We start from the raw sequence: 18,853 nt of genomic DNA on the forward strand, positions 1-18,853 counted from the left end.
ACCCGGGAGCTCACCTCCGTCGGGTAGAGGAGCGCGCCGGCGCAGGCCTTTACCTGTCTCATCTTCCCATGNCGGGCTCACGGCAGCCGCCGACGGCTGCTTCCCCCGTTACTACAACAACCAACAAGCAACCGCCCGCTGGGAGCCACTGCGCAGGCGCCCGCCACCCCGCGCTGAAAACGCTCGGCTTCGGGCGCGGAGGGATTTCGTCACCACGGCGCAGCGCGGCGACGCAGCGCTTTGCTCTCAACAGAAGCCTTGACTTCTTTTTTCCTCTCTTTTTGCCTCCACTCCTCAAGGCTTGACTCCCGCCACGGAGTTCTTCCGCCACGCTCAACAAGAGGGCTCACTGCGTGAGCGGCGGTACACGGGAAAGCTTGAGAAGCGGCACCCGCTGATTGGCAGGAAAGGGGTTCACGCCCCATCTCCTGCTCCAGCAAAGCCTCAGCAGCCAATCAGAGCGGGGACGGACGGAACCGACCCAATCCTGGAGCCGAGTTGTGGGCGGGTGGGAGGACAAATGGCTCAGGTGGACTCCTCGCTGGAGCCGTGTTGGAGCTTTGCTGCTGCTGCTGCTCTTCCTGCCGCTGCCGCTGCTCAACTAGGCGTCCGGCTACCAGGTACGGACAATACGGGGAGAAGAGAGAGGGAGGTATTTTGGGGCCATCTGATTGAGAGGATCCGGAGAGTCTGGAAAAATGGGGGTGGGATGGAAGGAAGATCCCTGGGAGGCAACCTTCTGGGGGGCAAGGGGTTCGAGAGACCTTGAGAAGGAGGCGCTAGGACTATGAAGATGAAGGCTTGGGAGGTTCGGGAAACCAATGAATGGATGGATGAATGAGCGGCCACTATGAGCCTAGCCCAGGGCAAGGAACCTTCACTTTCTCATGTAATTCTCACAATAACCCTTGCGATTGGTATCTTTCAAGCTCCATTTTGCAGATTTCTCACCCAGGGTCACACAGGTACTAAATGATTGGGGCAGGACAGGGACCTCTCTCTCTCCTGACTAGTTTTAACACACCTTTGCCGGGCCGCGCCAGGAGAAAATTTGAGAATAGATGTTGGATACTTTAGGAGGCCCTAAAGCTTTAGGGAAATGGGGTTGAGGGATTGGTAGAGCGGTTCGGAAGAGTGCTCAGGCTCTGCACTCATCGGTTATCCGTGCGGATTTCTAAGGGCTTCTGTGAGATGGGCATAAGTTCTCTCGAAGAGGGGGCCATCCATCAGGCTTTTCTGCCCTGGGAGGAGAAAGCCTGAGTCTCCTATTGAGGAATGGTGAGAAAATAAGGAGGCAGGGGGAGGGGGAGTATCTTGAAAGATGAGGGAATGAATCTTGGCTCATGCAGGGACCCCTTCTGATCGCCAGTAAAGCTCTGTTCTCTCTGGGCTTCAACTAGGTCCACTGTTGTGATCTACCATTCCCTGAGGAATTCGGGCTTCCTCCTCCAGAGCTTTTCTTTTCTTTTCAGTGCTTCACAATGTTAGGCCATTGCTGACTTTAATATCTATTTCAGCCTTGTAGCATAATATACTGAAACTTCTGCCAGAGTGACAAAGGAAGCCTGATAGTTTATCACCACTTCAGGCCCAAGAACTTAACCTGACAACAGATAAATTGTGGGGAAAGCAAAAAAGCAACAACAACAACAAAAACCCAAAAAACCCAGCAGCAACAACAAAAACTATAGTGAAGATGAGAAATAGTTCTATTATTAAATTCTCTGAGTTTTATTTAAATCAAGTTGATTCAAATCATTGCTACTCAAGAGTTCATCTTTATTTTAAACAAAAAGTATGTAATGTAAGTAACTTTGTATACAACTTCAAGACAGAAGAGGGAGAAGAGTTTGATGGAAGTTTCTATTTTTTTTTAAATGAAGTTTCTATTTTTAAGGAAGACAAACATAGGATACCCTATTCTCAAACAGTGAGGCAGTATTTCCATCTAGAGTCCGATAGATTATGGTTTGTATCTCAGCTCTGCCATATATTAGCTGGGTCACCAAGCAAACCCCTTAATTTCTCTGTGCCAACCCTCATCTGTAAAATGGAAAGAGTAATAGTGCCTACCCACCTGTTTAAGGATTGATTAGATGAGATCATGTATGTTAGGTGTTTGGCAGAGTGCATGGCATATTCAAGTCCCCAGTAACTGTTAGCTGGTACTATTTCTCTTGCAACCCAACACCAACATTGCTGTTTCGTTCTCTGTATAATTTTCCTGCTACTTCTCAAGTCATGGCAGTCTATTTATTTTTAACTTTCATATTGTTCAGCTTATGGAGCATGATGTACCTGAGAACCAGAGTAGAGAAAATCTGAAAGTGTAAATGTTGCCCTTCGTCCATAGGTTCCGCTCTAATGTATAAGGCTTTTATGTGCTTGGAAGGCTCTGTCATCAGTAGCCAGGCAGGTAAACATCTAGGTTTATAGTCACCTTTGAGCTATTTGCCTTACAAAGAAGGACAAAAAACTAGGCTAGAAGTAAAGCTATCAAAGGACTGATTCCAACCAAGAGAAAAGGCTAACATTGTGGAGAAGTTGCTTGAACAAAAATAAGTACTATGCCACTTACCGCAAAGTATACTGTGGATCCACCACTATTAGTATAACTAAATATTGAGACCAAGTTCTAGAAGTCTTACTCAGAAGTCCATTTTATCACTGGGCACCCGGGTGGCTCAGTCAATTAAGCATCCAACTTTTGATTTCTGCTCAGGTCATGATCTCACAGTTTGTGAGATCAAGCTCAAAGTTCATGAGATTCTCTCTGTCTCTGTCTCTCTCACTCTCTGTCAATAAATAAATAACCTTTAAAGGAAAAAAAGACCATTTTGTTACTTTGTAGTAAAATCGGTGTCCCTCCTTTTCATCTATTCCCTTTTTCTCCATTTTTTTTTTTTTTTTTTTTTTTGCATATACNCACTCTAGCTGAAGGGTAGCACCATTAGGTTTTGAAATATCTAAAGGCAATGTGCTAAGCCTGTGAAGTAACAATAGTCAAGATAATAGATAAGCCTCAGAGACTTAGAAAGCAATTCACAAAGTGACGGCCCAGATAAACTTAGTACAGCTCTGATGAGTGGGACACAAGTTAACTACACAAGTCAGAGCGCTCATGGTTGAAGTAGAATAATTGTTGTCGCATGTGTTTTGCCCTTGTTTCCAAGGCGAAAAGCCCTCTCAGGTTGGACAGAAGTCATGAGCCGTTTCTTGAACGTGTTACGAAGCTGGCTGGTTATAGTGTCCATCATAGCCATGGGAAACACGCTACAGAGCTTCCGAGACCACACCTTTCTCTACGAGAAGCTCTACACCGGCAAGCCAGACCTAGGTAAGAAGTCGGAGAATTGCCTCCTTTGCGGGAGCCGCCTAAATTGTGGTTCCTAGACCAGGCTGTCCATGAGAGCAACCCTCATGGAAATTTAAAAAACGAACAAACAAGAAGCCCATTTTCTTCTCCAAGCTTATTTCCTAAAACTTCCACCCCACCGCTCAGTGGGACCCAAGAGTCTATTTTTTTTTTATAACTTCCCAGGTGATTCTGATGCTGGCTGACCTAACCTTTAGCAGCCAGTGGAATAATAGACTTTGTGGATAGCACTTGGCCTTTTCACCCCCCAAGCTTGTCTGAATACCTTTTCATTCATTTTATACTGTCCTATACATTTTATAGGCAGTACAAAAAGTATTACCAGGGTGAGTGAGGAAATAGAATTCTTTGGTGACTCTGGGATGCCCCACTAGAAAGCTGTAAAGAAGCCTTTCATATTATGTCAGCCCTCTTCAGAAACTAGGTGGTGCCCCATATGGTTTATATTCAGTGTTGCAGACGGGGAGTTACTAAACCAAAGTCTTCCCAAACCATGAAGAGCCCCTGAGAAGATATCCGACATTCCTCTGAGCTGGCCTCCCAAAGTGAGGCTTAGAAGGGCCCCCCCAGCTCCCTGAGCCTCTCAGCCGAGACCGTTTGCACATTTCAGCTCGCGCTTCCGTACACTGATGTGTGGGGTAGTGGGGCTTGAGCTGCAGGGCCGTTTCACGCAGCTGACAATTCTGTGTCACGTTTATAGCTAACCCAGATCTGGGCTCTGACCTAGCTCATTTTTCTGCAACATCTCCATGTAAAGTGAATCTAAGTAGGCTAAGGCTCATTTTGAACAAAACTCAAGTACAATAGGAGTAAAGAACCTGGTAGAGTGGGTGGGACAGTTCACTTCTTCACCCTCAAATACTGCCCTCTGATGACTGTAGATTTGCAGGATTGCAGAGCTGATCTGATCCAGTCCTTTTTTTTTTTGGAAAGAACACACACAAGTTGGGGAGAGGGAGAGGGAGGGAAAGAATCTTAAGCAGCTCCACGCTCAGTACAGACCCCAACACGGGACTGTGAGGTTATGGCCTGAGCCAAAATCAAAAGTTAGACACTTAACCAACTGAGCCACCCAGGCACCCCTGGTCTTATCTTTTAAAGTTGACAGAGAAAAGTCCAGGGGTCATGTGGTTCACTCAAGGGCATATAGCTGTGCAGAAGAACTGTGGGTAGGTGGGTAGGTAGGTGGTTGTCTCCAGCCCGGAAGTAGAGACTGCCTTCCTCCTCCTAACCCGGGGGCTGTCATGGTGCTCTGCTGATGATCACAGTATTGTGAGCATCCTGTAGAATGTCACCTGATGCCTAATCTGGTTAGGGCTGGTGAAACACTCCACTTTTGTATCTCACTAACTAGAGACATTTCCTCAATCCTTTCATTAGAAAAGCTATCAAATTGGCTTATAAAGATTATAGGCTTCCAGGGCCAACCACTAGATATTTGGCTGGCATATGGAATTTTTTCCCACCTTACTACCATGTAAAGGTCTTCAGGGTTGTCAAATTGGTATCACTGTCTGGTTTTCCAAAGGATTTTCCAAAATCCTTAAAGCCCAAATAAACATTAATAACATTAATAGGCCTTTCGGTTATTAGTCTTGTCCCTTGAAATTTCTCTTGCTCAATAGATCAGCAAAGGAAGCATCTCTGCTTTCACCATTTTGGCATTCCTGGCCACAGGATGCCTTAGATAAATGCCTATACATTGCAATCAACCCAGGGAGAGATTTTAGAAAATACTTAATACCCAGGGCCTACCTTCAGAGAGTACGTTTTAATTGGTCTGGTTCCCAGATCTTGGTAATTTTATAAAACTTCTTTAGTTGACTCTAATAAACACCCAGGGTCAAGAACCACTGCTGTGGCAAACTATGATCAATACTTTCCAGACAAGGCGTTTAGTATAGCAATGTCAGAACAAAGCCACCAAGAGCAGGGTGTCCTCAGCAAACACCAAAGAAGCAGTGCTTTGTCCCAGTGCCAAGCACACTGGAAAGCAGCTTGGTCTGGGCCTTGCTCAAATAATATAGATCTGGATCCAAGAGAAGACTTAGGTCTCTTCAAGACCAGATTGGGAATCTAGATAAGCCCCAGTATTTCAGAGTTCTCTCCTGCATCAGCCTTGAAAGTGTACTGACCACCTAGATACTTTGTATGGACAGACCACTATGTGCAACATTCCCACAAATCTGTGCTGACCGAGACTTGCTGAACTTCACCAGCACCAGAGTGGCTTCCCAGTCAGAAGTATAAACTACTACATTCAGGAGTCACTGCCTAAGTGGGCCCTTTGATGGGTTTCTGCTCTTGAAACTCCCCACACAACTGTAGACATATGAAGCAGAGCTGAGCAATTCTCATTCTGGAATTCCTTCCATCCCTTCTAGTGCCCCTCTGTAGCACCAGAGCCTCCCCTCTGCCTAGCCAAAGGGAGTTCGGGCTCAGCAACCTGCCTCCCATGAACCACCAGTGCGGTGAGAGGAGTTTGGAGGGAGCCTAACCCTCCCCCTCTCAACACTCTTGGTTTTTTTCTGCTCTACAGTGAATGGCCTCCAGGCTCGGACCTTTGGGATCTGGACGCTGCTCTCATCAGTGATTCGCTGCCTCTGTGCCATCGACATCCACAACAAGACGTATGTAAGGGAAGGAAGAGCTTAAGCATCCCTTTGTTGGAAATCAGGTGCCAGGCATGCCCAGTGCTACCCTCCCCTTGGACACCTGCTAATTCTCATACATTAGCCTAGAGCATGGATAATAAAAGGTTAATAGGTTCTATTCTTTCTAAGCCAAAAAAACATAAGAGGCCTAACAGGTCTTTAAAGTTTGAAAATTCTTTGGAAGTCAATAGCAACTGACCATTGCTATGGACCCAGTGGCCTGCATCACACCCCTCCACTTCTCTACCAAAGAATTAGCCTTTTTCTGCTAAAGAAGTAGAGTAGTGTGCTCTTTTTTAGAGCAGCCACCCACATATACCTTATTCTCACATTCCTCAAGAAGTAGGAAAGACCAGAAATTACAATCCCTGAAAAAAGGAACCCACAAGTAAACTGCTGTATGCTTATGCAGAGTCCATATGTGAGGGTAAAAGAGAACCCAGGACTCCCAATCTTCTGCCTCACCAGGCTACTCACACTAGTGTGGAACATTTGCAGCCGGTCATAGCCTCCTGTCTACATAATGGCTGTAACCGCTGCTGACCACTGGAGGGGGCTCGAGCTTTCTTTCCAACAGTCCTCGCCACAGCCAAAGTGGAAAGTTGGCTCAGGTCAGTGACTAAGGCCACCAGAACACCAGCATCACACTAAAATGTCTTTCTGTCATATCTAAGCTCTCAGCATTTGGGAAAAGAGGAGGTAATGATATTTACCGAGCACCTCTGATTATGCCAGGAGCTTTTATCTACATGACCTTGATTATGTCTCTTAGCAGCTGTGGGTGGTAATGGCTTTCATTCCTGCTTTTGCAGAGCTACATATTAGAGACCCAATTAATTTGAGTTGAAGACCAACTCAAGTGGGATTTGAAGCCGTGCTATTAACCCTGAAATCTCTCCAACTTTTTTTTATTTTTTTATTTTTATTTTTCGGAACTTGAAACTATAGTTTGACTTGTTCTAGATTGACATGTATTTTTGGAAGCAGTGTGATTTAGTGGAAACAGCCTGGGGCCCAAGAATGAAAAGAAGAAAATGGGCTCTTGTCTCAGTTCTCCTGGAATCTAATTTTGTAGCTGCAAGTTCATTACACAGTTGACCCTTGAACAACGTGGGGGTTAGGTACACTGGCTCCCCATAGTTGAAAATCCACATAAAACTTTTGACCCCCCCAAAACTTAACTACTAACGGCCTACTACTGACCAGAAGCCTTACTGATAAGAAAGTCATTAATACATATTTTGTACATAATCTGTGTTATATGTTATAGTCATACAATAAAGCCAGAGAAAAGATGTTACTAAGAAAATCACAAGGAAGAACAAATACATTTCCAGTACTGTACTGTATTTATCTTTAAAAATCCATATATAGGGGTGCGTGGGTGGCTCAGTTGGTTAAGCATCCAACTCTTGATTTCAGCTCAGGTCATGATCTCATGGTTCATGAGATGGAGCCCCATGTTGGGCTCTGGGCTAACAGAGCAGAGCCTGCTTGGGATTCTGTCTCCCTCTCTCTGCCCCTCCCTCACTTTCTCCATCTTTCTCTCTCTCAAAATAAATAAACAAACATTTAAAAGTCCACATATCACATATAAGTGGACCCATGCCGTTCAAAGCCATGTTGTTCAAGGATCAGCTGTTCACTTTCTCTGCATCTTGGTCTCTCTGTGAAGAAAATGAAACTAGTATCGCTATTCTACCTCTCCAGGTGCCTGGGAGGGAGTAAGGACTGAATAATTCTTAAAGACCTTTACCATGATAAAGAATTGCTGATAGGTATAAGAGGTATGTCTTGCATTTGCTATGCTTTAGGAATGAGACTTACCTCATCATCACCCATTCACTTCCCCTTCTTCCAGCACAGGATAGCCACAAATGCTGACTTCTGTTTCTAAAGCCTTTTTTAGCCTGGGACTCTGGTCCATGTTCTTCTGACCTACACTGAGATTCTCTTTCCTCCCTAACCAGAAATTCAGAATCAACACCCAAGCATATATATTTACTGAATGTATAAAAATATGCACAGGAATGATAAGAGTCAAATTTAACATAGCAGTTCTTTCTGTGGAAGGGGGAGGGAGGCATGGGAATGAGGTCCAAAGAGATCAGGACACACAGAATGCTTTAACTTATATCTGTAATATTTTATCTTAGAAAAAAAGTATCTGAAGCAAAAATGTCAAAACATCCGGATTTGCTGGAGCAGGGTATTGGTTGCATAGGTTAATTAGAGTACTCTCTTACCCACAGTGTTTTGTATGTTTAAAGTATTTCATAATTCTAAAATTTTCATAGTTAAAAAAATATCTCCGATCCACGTGGCCATTCGTCCTGTAACCTCTCTTTTCTCTACCTCTTCGTCACAACGGAGGAACAAGTTCTCTTCCCCTGAGATTATCACTGTCCTTCACCTGACCATTTTCCTAGGCTAAGATACTAAATAACCAGCCCCTGTTACAAGAGCATCTAAAATCCCCAAAGAGGTCCTTGCTGCTCACGCCCCGTTCAGGCCCTTCGTTTTGTGGCATCCCTCATATCCACCTACCAGGTGGGCTTAGACTCCAGAGCCAAGTGAGTAGAATATGTAAGCGTGATTGATCCGAAACTGTCTATACTGCTAGGACTGCCATAACCCAGACTCGCTTTGCTGGAGCCGACTTCACCACCTGGCCACAACTCAGAGACCCACTCCGGATGCCTGGACCGCGCGCTCTCAGGCTAGCAGTGGAGACCTTCCATTTTGCCCTAGTAGAGGGTAAATCGATGTGGTCGAGCACACAGGTCTTCCTCCGGCCCAAGTGCCCCCTCCCTTTAGCCATAATTGCTCCCTGGGTTGGTCTCTTTGTGTGCGGAGTCAGACCTCTCCTCTTCGTCTGCACCCCGCAAGCAGGACCTCTGTCCCCATGTCTTGTAGGTTGTACCACATCACACTCTGGACCTTCCTCCTCGCCCTGGGGCACTTCCTCTCTGAGCTGTTTGTCTTTGGGACCGCAGCTCCCACGATTGGCGTCCTGGCACCCCTGATGGTGGCAAGTAAGCATCCAAGCACCCCAGACCTCCCGCGGGAAATGCCCCCCTTGGGCTGGGGCAGGAGGGACAGGCACACAAGGGTGTCAGAAAGTGCAGTGCCTACATCAGCCACGGACCTTTTCTCTGTATTCAAGGTTTCTCGATCCTGGGTATGCTAGTTGGGCTCCAGTACCTAGAAGTAGAACCGGTATCCAGACAGAAGAAGAGGAACTGAGGCCAACATTACCAACTCCGAGACTCCATCCTCCACCCTGGCTGTCCCCTACTTTCATCCTCCCTCCTCTTTTACTTATTCTTTTCTGCACCATCCTGAGCCCCCGACCTACTAACCTTTTACGTTTGGGGTTTTTCTTTCATTTAAAAATGTTTACGATACTGTATAACCTTCATAACAGAAAAGCATATAATGTGTACGTACAATTTAAAGAATCATTTTAAGGTGGATACCCTGTACCTTCACCCAGATCAAGAAACTGTCAGCACCTTAGAAACCCACCGCGTGCCCTCCCTCCACCGGCAGCCTCTTCCAGGACCCTCTTCCGGCCTTCTGCTTTTTCCCTTTTATTTCCATCCCTGCGTCTGACTTGTGTGGTGGGAACACATGAACTCTGCAAATTGCAGCTGCTGCCTCACCCAGAGCAGCTGCCATCAAGGGCTGCTTCGGGGCTGCCCTCCCAGGTCGGGCTCCTCTCTGCTGCTGGACCCGAGACTGAACCATCTGAGAAACGGGCAGTTCTTCTAAGAAGGGCTCCCTTGTGAGTGACCCTGGCTCCTACCCTTGTGTCTACAAGTGGATCAGGCTTGGAAGAGTCTGGGCTGTTTTTAGACCTTCTGGTCAGCTCTATTTGTGTGTAACAAATTTTGTAATAAACAGAAAAACCTTCTGCTCAGATGGGTCCTTGTACTTTGACCTCCCCTATGCCACGAGTGCTCCTGCTCTCCTCTGAGCCATAGCGGAGAAGAATCACAGCTTTTTGCTAATCAAACAGACCGTAATGAGGACAGCTGAACGACTCAGGCACACCTGCCTGCCGCCGGCGCCTCGGGTCACTTGTTCATTTCCCCTGAAGTTCAATCTGCCTCTCCTTCCCTATCTTCAAGATTCTGAGTTCACAGCGGCATAGTCAGGACCCTTTCTTGTTTTCTTACTAAGGAAGAAACAGGTTCTTGAGAAAGCAGAGGCCGAAAATAGCACAGAAGAACAGCTGTCTGATCATGGAAAGAAGAGCTTGAAACCCCAATGATAAAGGGCTGGAGCAGGTCGTTGCCCTCCAGACAATTCTGAGGGGCTCCTTGCTGGTCGGGCCCATACACAGTGGGTACACACGAGAACCCATTCATTACTTCAACAAAGTATTTATTGAACATTCGACTCCAGACCAGACACTTGAGAAAGAGAAATGATGACCCAGGCAACATCCCTGTCCCTGTGGCCCTTACAGTGAAGTCAAGGAAACGGACAATCAGCAAAGCAGCACACAGAGAAACAACATCAGACACTAAGAACTCTAGAATACAGGGTATTATGATCAAGAAGGAAGGGAGTGCACAATTTAGATTATCAGGAAAGGACTCCCTGAGGGGGTGGGATTTGAGCTGAGCCTTAAATGCTCAGGCATCAGATGTCTTCATATATGCAGCAGACATTTAGGGTAGAGGGAACAGCATATGGAAGGCAAGAACCATCTTGTTCAAGGAGTAAGAACCGAGTAGTGAAGTTAGGAAGAGAAAGGTGAGAGGTCAGGAAGGGAGACAGGGGACTTGCAAAGGCAGGACAGGAAGCTTAAAGTTGGAGATACTTCAGTGCATTGGGAATTTTCTATCAGTGAAGGCTTTTTCGGTGAAAGGAACAAAATTGTCTTAAACTAGCTTAAACAATAAAGATCGCATTGGCTCACAAAACTGAAAAGTTCGGGGGATTTAGGCTTCAGGAATGGTTTGATCAGGACTCAATTGTGCCCTCCTGTGTAGGCTTCATCCTCAGGCTGGCTTCCTGTATGATGCCAAAAGTGGCAGAAGGGGAAAAATGGTGGGGGAGAGGGAGGGAGGCAAACCATGAGAGATTCTTGAATGTCGAGAACAAACTGAGGGCTGATGGGGGTGGGAGAGAGGGGAAGGGGGGTGATGGGCATAGAGGAGGGCATTTGTGGGGATGAGCACTGGGTGTTATATGGAAACCAACTTGACAATAAACTATTAAAAAAAAAGATGGTGGCAGCAACACCAGGCCTCACATACCAACAACGATACATCTGGAAAAACAGCTCAGTGGTACTATCCCTCCCTCACCAACTACTGTTAAGGAGGTAGTAAAAGCAATCAATGATTTTACAGAGTTAGCATGTTAAGTATAGATCCACATGGTGCCCACCTAAGAAAGTGAATGAAAACATGCATGACTTGGATTTGGATCCTCTGAGCATGTGTCATAGAAATGTGATTCCAGATGAGCAAGGACAAGATCACAAAGGATCTAGAGATGATTTAGAGTGGTTAGAAGACATTATCAATATTCCATTTCTTTTTTTTTTTTAATGTTTTATTTATTTTTGAGAGAGAGAGAGAGAGAGAGCATGAGCAGGGGAGGGTCAGAGAGAGAAGGAGACACAGAATCCCAGACAGGCTCCAGGCTCTGAGCTAGCTGTCAGCACAGAGCCCAGAGTGGTGCTTGAACCCACGAACTGTGAGATCATGACCTGAGCCCAAGTCAGACACTTAACCAACTGAGCCACCCAGGTGCCCCATCAATATTCCATTTCTTTAACAGCCAGTCTTGGCTCCCTTCCGAGATGATTTAAAGTAGAATCTATAATGTGTCTCTAGCTAAGAACTGCTAAGAGAGAATGGTGCAGAACACCACAGGCACGGTGCAATTTCTAGGAAAGAAATGGACAGAAAGCTGACAACAGCAGCATGTCCAGGTAACAGTACAGGGTGACCACGCCCGCAGCAGTTGGCAGGACAGATCAGAAGAAAAACGGCAACACAGCAGCAGATGCCGAAAGCGTGGACTCTGGCCAGGGCAGGATGGTACAGTCCTAGAACAAATACTTCAGCCACGCTTTGAGGCAGAGCCAGAAACAACAGTGAGCTTCCTATCAGCAGTTACCCCGAGTGGACTGTCTGCAAGTGTACACAGTAGAGAAGGCAGGCAGGGTCACGTGCTGGGCGCTGAGCTGCAAGGCACCACGTAGGCCAACGTTCACTTTTACAGCCTTTTCTTTAAAAAGTAACCCACTGGGATGGTGACATCTGTGTAAACAGAGGACCCACCTCCGCAGAAGGCCACAGGAGCTGCTCCTCTGGTCCCAGCCCCCTCCCGCACCGTTGTCCCAGGCCCCAGAAGTGGGCGAGAATCTCAGGCCTGCCAAAAGACACCTCTGCCCCACCTAATGACAAGGCAGACCACTTGGAGACTCTTTTATTGCCTTAAAACATCTGGCATTACAAATAGAAAATAAAAATTATGTTTTTAAAATAAAGGAACGAATGGATCTGGTAAACATTCTGTTAAAAAGTTGTAAGGAGCTGAAGAGTAAGCACCTTTCTCCTTATTGGAAGGAAGACACACTTTCTCTTCCACCTCTTTTCCACCTCCCCAATCACTCCCCCCACCAGAAGTGGAGGGAACTTCTATCAACGAGAACATACAGAATGTCTATATTCTCTCTCTCTCTCTCTCTCTCTCTCTCTCTCTCTCTCTCACACACACACACACACACACACACACACACACCTGGCTCTCCTCAGGTAGTGGCCCAGGCACCTGGCACTGCAGCCGACCAACCCAGGCTGCTCCCATTTGCCAAGGCAGGGGCAGTGGCCACAGCCAAACAGCACCATGGTCATGATCACAGCTGTTCAGTACACAGGAGAAATTACAAATGTCTTATTTTCAGGGGACACCACCCAAGCCCGTAAGTAGAGCCAGACAACAGGCTAGACAGGAGAGGAAGTCACCTTGGGCTGGTTTAAAGAGACTCCCTTAAAATTCACAATATCTGATTTAAGAAAAAGATTATTGCTGGAAGAAAGAGGGCAGGGGAAGGGGGTGGGCGTGAGAATACTGTCCCCTCCAGAGGCGGGTGCACCTAATTCAAGCAGACTCACTTCCCATTTCAAGGGCCACCTTTCCTTCTGCCCCTTTCCTCTCATCTCCCAGAAGCAGCTGTGGATTTCTCAGCACGGAATAAATCAAGGTTAGCTCTCAGTAAAGGTTACAGGAAGTCGGCTGGGATTTCCCTCCCTTTAGAGAAAGCAAGCGCAGAGGCTGATGGCGGAGTTTCTCAAAGTAGTGTCCACATGGAGGCATCAGAGGTGACTATGACCCACACAGAAGTCCCCGGGCAGAGATTTTGTAGAAAAGAACCCATTCCCAGATCAAGCTACCACAGCTCCCAACTGCCTCCTCAAGTGCCCTCACAGGCCTAGGCAGTTCTCTCTCCCAGATGGGTTTCTCCTTCACGGCCACAGCAAAATTTATGTCAAGTTTATTGATGTTTGGTTTGATCCGCTCTTAGGAAGGGGTTTGGCAGCAGACCCCAACCTTAGGGTGGGAGAAGCGAGGCCGAGCCCTGACGGGTTTGTTCTGATGCAGTTTTTGTTTTGTTTTGTTTTGTTTTGTTTTTTTCCTGATGGTGCTTCTTCCCACAGGTCGTTAGCAGCCAGTCCACTGACCCCCAAAGGCCCCTCATCCCAGGCAGCTGCCTTTCCTTAGGACTGGGCTTCTAAGGGTCCTAAGACACTAGAAAAAGTTAATATCCTGAATAAGCTCTCTTTCCGTGATAATTTCGCAGGCTCTCTCTTTGCAGGATGGAGGGAAAGGGGGAAGACAGGGCAGCACGGCCCTCCGCCAGCCTCTCCCAACCCCGGCTCCCCTACCCTACGAGGGGGAGAGGCGGGAATGGAGAGCGCATCTGGTGAAAGGTGCCATCATCCCCAACCAGGCCACGCAAGCGCCTGAGCGGGTTCTGGGGGGCAGAGGCACCGCTGTCCAAGCCACAAATATTCCAGCCCCTTCCCTCCAAAAGCTGTTCCAGGGAAGACCTGTGTCTGGCAGTGAGCGTTGACTGGAGAGGTGGGGGTGCCGTCCGTGTTCCCTGAGTCGCCACCACTTTCTTCCTCTCAGAGATGCTCCTCAGACACAGTGGTGGGGACTTTGCTGGTATTGCTCTCCTCCTCCTCCTCCTCCTCCCCCTCCTGGAGTTTCTGCAGGCAGAAAACAAGCAGGCAGCCCTCTGCGTGAAGAGGTGCAGGACTCCGCCCAGGCCGCAACAACTGCCTGTCTGTGATGACAGTCAGCGGAAAAGTGTGAAAACCGAGAGCCAGAGGCCCCCTCGGCGGCCCCAAGAGCAAACGAAGGGAGGAAAAGCAACCAACCCTTGCCAGTGTGTCCTTTAAACACACACACACAGGGGCATCTGGGTGGCTCAGTCGGTTAAGCGTCTGACTTCAGCTCATGTCATGATCTCACAGGTCATGGGTTCGAGCCCTGCGTCGGGCTCTGTGTTGACAGCTCGGAGCCTGGAGCCTGCTTCAGGTTCTGTGTCTCCCTCTCTCTCTGCTACTCCCCTGCTTCCACTCTGTCTGTCTCTCTCTCTCAAAACTAAATAAACATTTTTTTACAAATTAAAATAAATACACACACACACACACACACCCCATCACAGCATCCTCAAAGTAAAAATCCTAAAAGGCCATCTCTCTCTGACACCATGGCCACCACAAACCATCCTGCTCCGAGTGCCGCTCTCAGCTCCCTCTCAGGAGTGAAATAGCAGAGCCCACTCGCCCTCCCCCTTCTGACGCCCTAACAGTCATCTGGGCTGGCCATCAAGGAGCAATCCAAAGCACCGGGTCTGCAACACCCACAGAATTTCTGACCACCTCCCTTTGGAGGCAGCCCCCAGGACGAGGAGTACTAGAAGACCGTGCATGGAATGGATGCAACAAAGAGAATCTGCATAAAGGCAGGATGCACCTAAACTTGCTGGCTAAAAACATCTCTATGCACCTAATGCCTAGGGAAGGAGACTTGGGGCCGCTGTGGCTTCCACTGTCTCGGGTAACGATGACCCAGGATGAGAAGAGTCCTCTGGGCCACTCTTGTGATGTGGGGTAGGAACCAAGCACAGCCTGGAAATCGTCCTGCGGGGCCCCTGAGTTCATGCTGTGCTTTGCTTCTTACCCCGAGCGTGCATCCAGTCAGTGAGAAGGCCTTGGCACAGGCCCAGCCCTGCCCCCACCACCGCTCAAGAGCCAGAGGAACATCTCCAGGCCCAGCCTGAGTCCAGTGCCAACTGGACACATGGTGCTCCTCCCCCAGGGACTGTCTCAAGGCTAATGCATGGCAGTGGCAACAGCTGTAGAAACCCAGCCTCCCCATTCCCGCTCTTGCTAATTTTTTGGCACCAGGTCAACCCCAGCCGTGAGTAGCCTTCATTCAGGCAACGGGCGGCCTGCTTAAGTCAACCAGGCAGCCCATCTCCTCTCGCTGACACACACGTGTGTGCCCACACACGCCTGCCCCCTCCAAAGCCAGCACTTTTTGAAATCACAGCCAGAAACACAGGTTAGTGGGGACAGAAGTAGTGCCACCGTCTCCGGCTGAGAACTACCAACTGGAAGGAAAATGGAAACTCAAATCGAGATTTTCATCATCTGGGTTAGTCATTAGCCCCAAGCCTGAAGCCTGTCTCTTTTTTTCCAAAACTGTACGGCTCACAGATTAGAAAGAGCAGCTCTGGCCACATCTAATGGGCGCCCTGTCTTTACCTGACTCTGATAATGAATTTGTGTGGCAGTGGCTGGGTCTCACTTACACCAACTGCCATGGGGTTTTAATGTTGGGCTCCAGTGGAGGGATGTTCTGTGACAGCCCTGGCCTCCCTGGGTGTCAGCCCACCATGACTCTGACCTTCCCGTACCAATAAGCCTCCTCAGGTGCAAGTGAGGTCCAAAGACGCACGGTGAGTTATCCAGGGACACAGACAGTTGAGCACCAGCTCCAGATTTGTCTCCTCTTCCTACTCAGTGCTATTTCCAATACTCCACACAGAAGGCAACTAAGCCAACAACTCCCAACCTTGATTAACAAACCTGGTCCATGTCCACCAAGACGCAGCTGCAAGAATAGTGAAATACTGGAACAGCCTAAATATTAAGCAAGAGAAAATGGAAAGATAGATAGATAGATAGATAGATAGATAGATAGATAGATAGATAAGAGAGATGATAGATAGATAGATAGATAGATAGATAGATAGATAGATAGATATGAGGCTGTAGGATGTAACTATGGAAAAGTCGACAAGCTAATATTAAGTAAACAAGCAGTTTAGGAAACCAATGTCCACAAGCAAACCCACAGAAAACACCTCTGAACAACAGGCTATAATGTAACCAGGTTATCTCCAGGTGCAAGGGTTAATAGGCGACCTTTTCTTTCTTCGTGTTTGCCCGTATCTGCCAACATCAACACAGATTACAGAATAAACAGCAAAATCGCTTATCACTTAACACGATATGTCACATTCCAAATTAAAACCTTCTCCCAAGAAATCGCTCCTGTTTTCTTACTGGCACCTTTTCCCAGGCTCACTATATGTTCATGAAAACATTCCGAACCGTTATGTTTCCTTGTACGTGGGCACAGGTAAAACCCCATCTCCACCGTGGCAATGCTATGGCCCTCATGCCAGTCTAGAGAACGGCATTTCTGCTCCGAGGTTTTCCCTGCCTCCCTGTTGAATGTGTTGAGCCAGGCTCCTCCCTCCACATGCTCCCTGCTGCAGCCTGCCAACTCTAGAGCGTGCTATCAGAAGACAAATAGTAGAGAACCAAAGATTATCATCTATCTGCCAACAAACATCCTTACAACGCCAAATATACCTCTCTCAGATACCATTTTTGCCTTGGAAAACTGGCAAAGCTTTCCAAAACGATAAATCCTCAACATTGGTACTCATACACTGCTATAGCCATATAAATTGATAGTATTGATACTACCTTTCTAGACATCAGCTTAGCAACACGTATCAAAGTCTCTAAAATGTCCATGACCACTTATCCATTTCTCAAGGAAATATGTGCTTAAGAACAAGTGCAAAGATTCAGCTTCCAGGACATTAATCACAATATTGTTTGTAACAATGATTGGAAACAACCTTAATGTCTACAGACAGGAAGACTGTTAAATCATGCTTTATCCATGTACACTCATTAACACGCCATGCAGTCATTTAAGTATGTTATAGGGGCGCCTGGGTGGCTCAGCTGGTTGAGCATCTGACTCTTGGTTTCAGCTCAGATTATGATGATCTCACTGTTCATGAGTCCAAGCCCTGTGTTGGGCTCTGCACTGACAACATGGACCCTGCTTGGGATTCTCTGTCTCTGTCTCTCTCTCTCTCTCTGCCCCTCCCCTGCTCAGGCATGCGCTTTCTCTCTCTCAGAAATAAAAATTAAAGAAAAAGAAACTTGGAAAAAAAAGTATATTGTAAAAGAATAATGACCTTATAAAGTGTTCACAACAAGTAAAAAAAGGCGATAGAAGATTCCATTTTTGTTTTAAAAATATTCACATATCCATATATAAATATAAAAATATATACACCTACATATTCTATGTGGATACAGACATATAAGTAATTGTAAAACAACCAGCATTTCTTCTCTAGGTGATGATACAGGATGATTTTTATATTTGTATACTTTTGAATTTAAATTTTTAAATTTTGTATACTTTTCTGTATTTTTTAGTTTTTCTACTTTAGTTTTGAGTAGTTTATTTGTTTTTTAAGTAGTATCCCACTTTTATTCCTCCAATTTGAAATTGCTTTCATTCTGGCTCAGATCTGATAACTAACATCTTGGTTAAAATAGTTCCCAGCTGATTAAAGCAGATGGGAAACCCTCTTCTGTTCTAGATCATACTCTCGCTTCTCCCCCTTATACCACCATCAGCTCCTGCTTCCTGACTCATCCTGTTCGAGCCTTACTGGAAATCCACTGGCTCCAGTCCCTCCATCCCCACGGCACTGCCTAAGGGGCCATAACATGCCAGGAGAGCCACTGATTTGAGGCCACCAGCACCGTGGTCGAGGTAGGCTCCCACCTTTCCTCTCCAGCCACTGACCCCAGGCTGAAAGCTGTGGAGCCAGGGTCTCGGGACTTGTCTCAGGATCCAAGGAGTGGGCGCTGCTCAGCGGACTGTGGCAACAGTGACGTGCTCTGGGGACCACACCAGGGAGGCCGGGAGGAGGGAAGGAAGCAGAAGAAGAGTCCAGGAAAGAACAGCACAAAAGCCGTGCCGAAACACGCACCGAGGAGACTCTTGGGCACCATGTTTATGCAAGCTGAGCTGGTCTCATGGAGAACCAGTCCACTCTGGGAGCCCCCTGAGCCCACCCATGCTGCCATGTCCTCAAACAAAGCTTGGGACCCAGCTCTCAGCCCAGCAAGCTCCCATATACTCACATTCTCGGGAGTTTCTTTGTTTGCTTTCTGCCTCCGGAGATCTGCCTTAATGAATGCTGAGGTCAAGGGATTGAGAAAGAACAACAACGGAGATGCAAGAGTTATCAAGGAGACCAATGGTTAAGTTCACCCAAGAGAGAGAGCCCTCCTTTTCCTAAGGGTCACAGGTATCTCAGACCTACTTCAGATATTACAGGGAGATGGGGGTTCCACCTGCCATCTTGATAAAGCCTGGGGATCACTGATGTCCCTGACATGGGGAAGCCAATGATGACATTGGCCTTCATTTATAGATAACTGATATTTGTCAGGAA

The 18,853-nt window shown here is 47.1% G+C and overlaps 2 protein-coding genes across 7 annotated transcripts in view; one reads left to right on the forward strand and one right to left on the reverse strand.

Moving 5' to 3' along the window:
* The window catches only part of FLVCR2 (FLVCR choline and putative heme transporter 2), a 70,509-nt gene that overhangs the window by 1,361 nt on the left and 50,295 nt on the right, over window positions 1-18,853 (reverse strand). Inside the window, exons 9-11 of one of the 6 annotated variants that reach the window (XR_013331764.1) lie at window positions 18,540-18,595; window positions 14,109-14,270; window positions 13,537-13,806 (exon numbers count right to left, since the gene is read on the reverse strand). Coding sequence is in view for 4 of the 6 variants with exons in the window: in XM_077750803.1 (XP_077606929.1) it covers window positions 14,187-14,270; window positions 18,540-18,595 (140 nt within the window). In the remaining 2 variants the exon portion in view is untranslated. The other 5 variants (XR_013331765.1, XM_077750806.1, XM_077750803.1 and 2 more) reach the window with 5 other exon arrangements.
* On the forward strand, window positions 160-9,952 carry ERG28 (ergosterol biosynthesis 28 homolog). The gene is made up of 5 exons (XM_077750807.1): window positions 160-620; window positions 3,174-3,337; window positions 5,916-6,006; window positions 8,947-9,065; window positions 9,197-9,952. Exons 2-5 carry the CDS (start codon window positions 3,205-3,207, stop codon window positions 9,274-9,276), a joined length of 423 nt encoding a protein of 140 aa, XP_077606933.1. The 5' UTR covers window positions 160-620; window positions 3,174-3,204; the 3' UTR covers window positions 9,277-9,952.

This window comes from Crocuta crocuta, unplaced genomic scaffold (genome assembly GCF_008692635.1).
Source record: "Crocuta crocuta isolate KB4526 unplaced genomic scaffold, BGI_CrCroc_1.0 scaffold186, whole genome shotgun sequence".
In the NCBI taxonomy this organism is placed as follows: domain Eukaryota; kingdom Metazoa; phylum Chordata; class Mammalia; order Carnivora; family Hyaenidae; genus Crocuta; species Crocuta crocuta.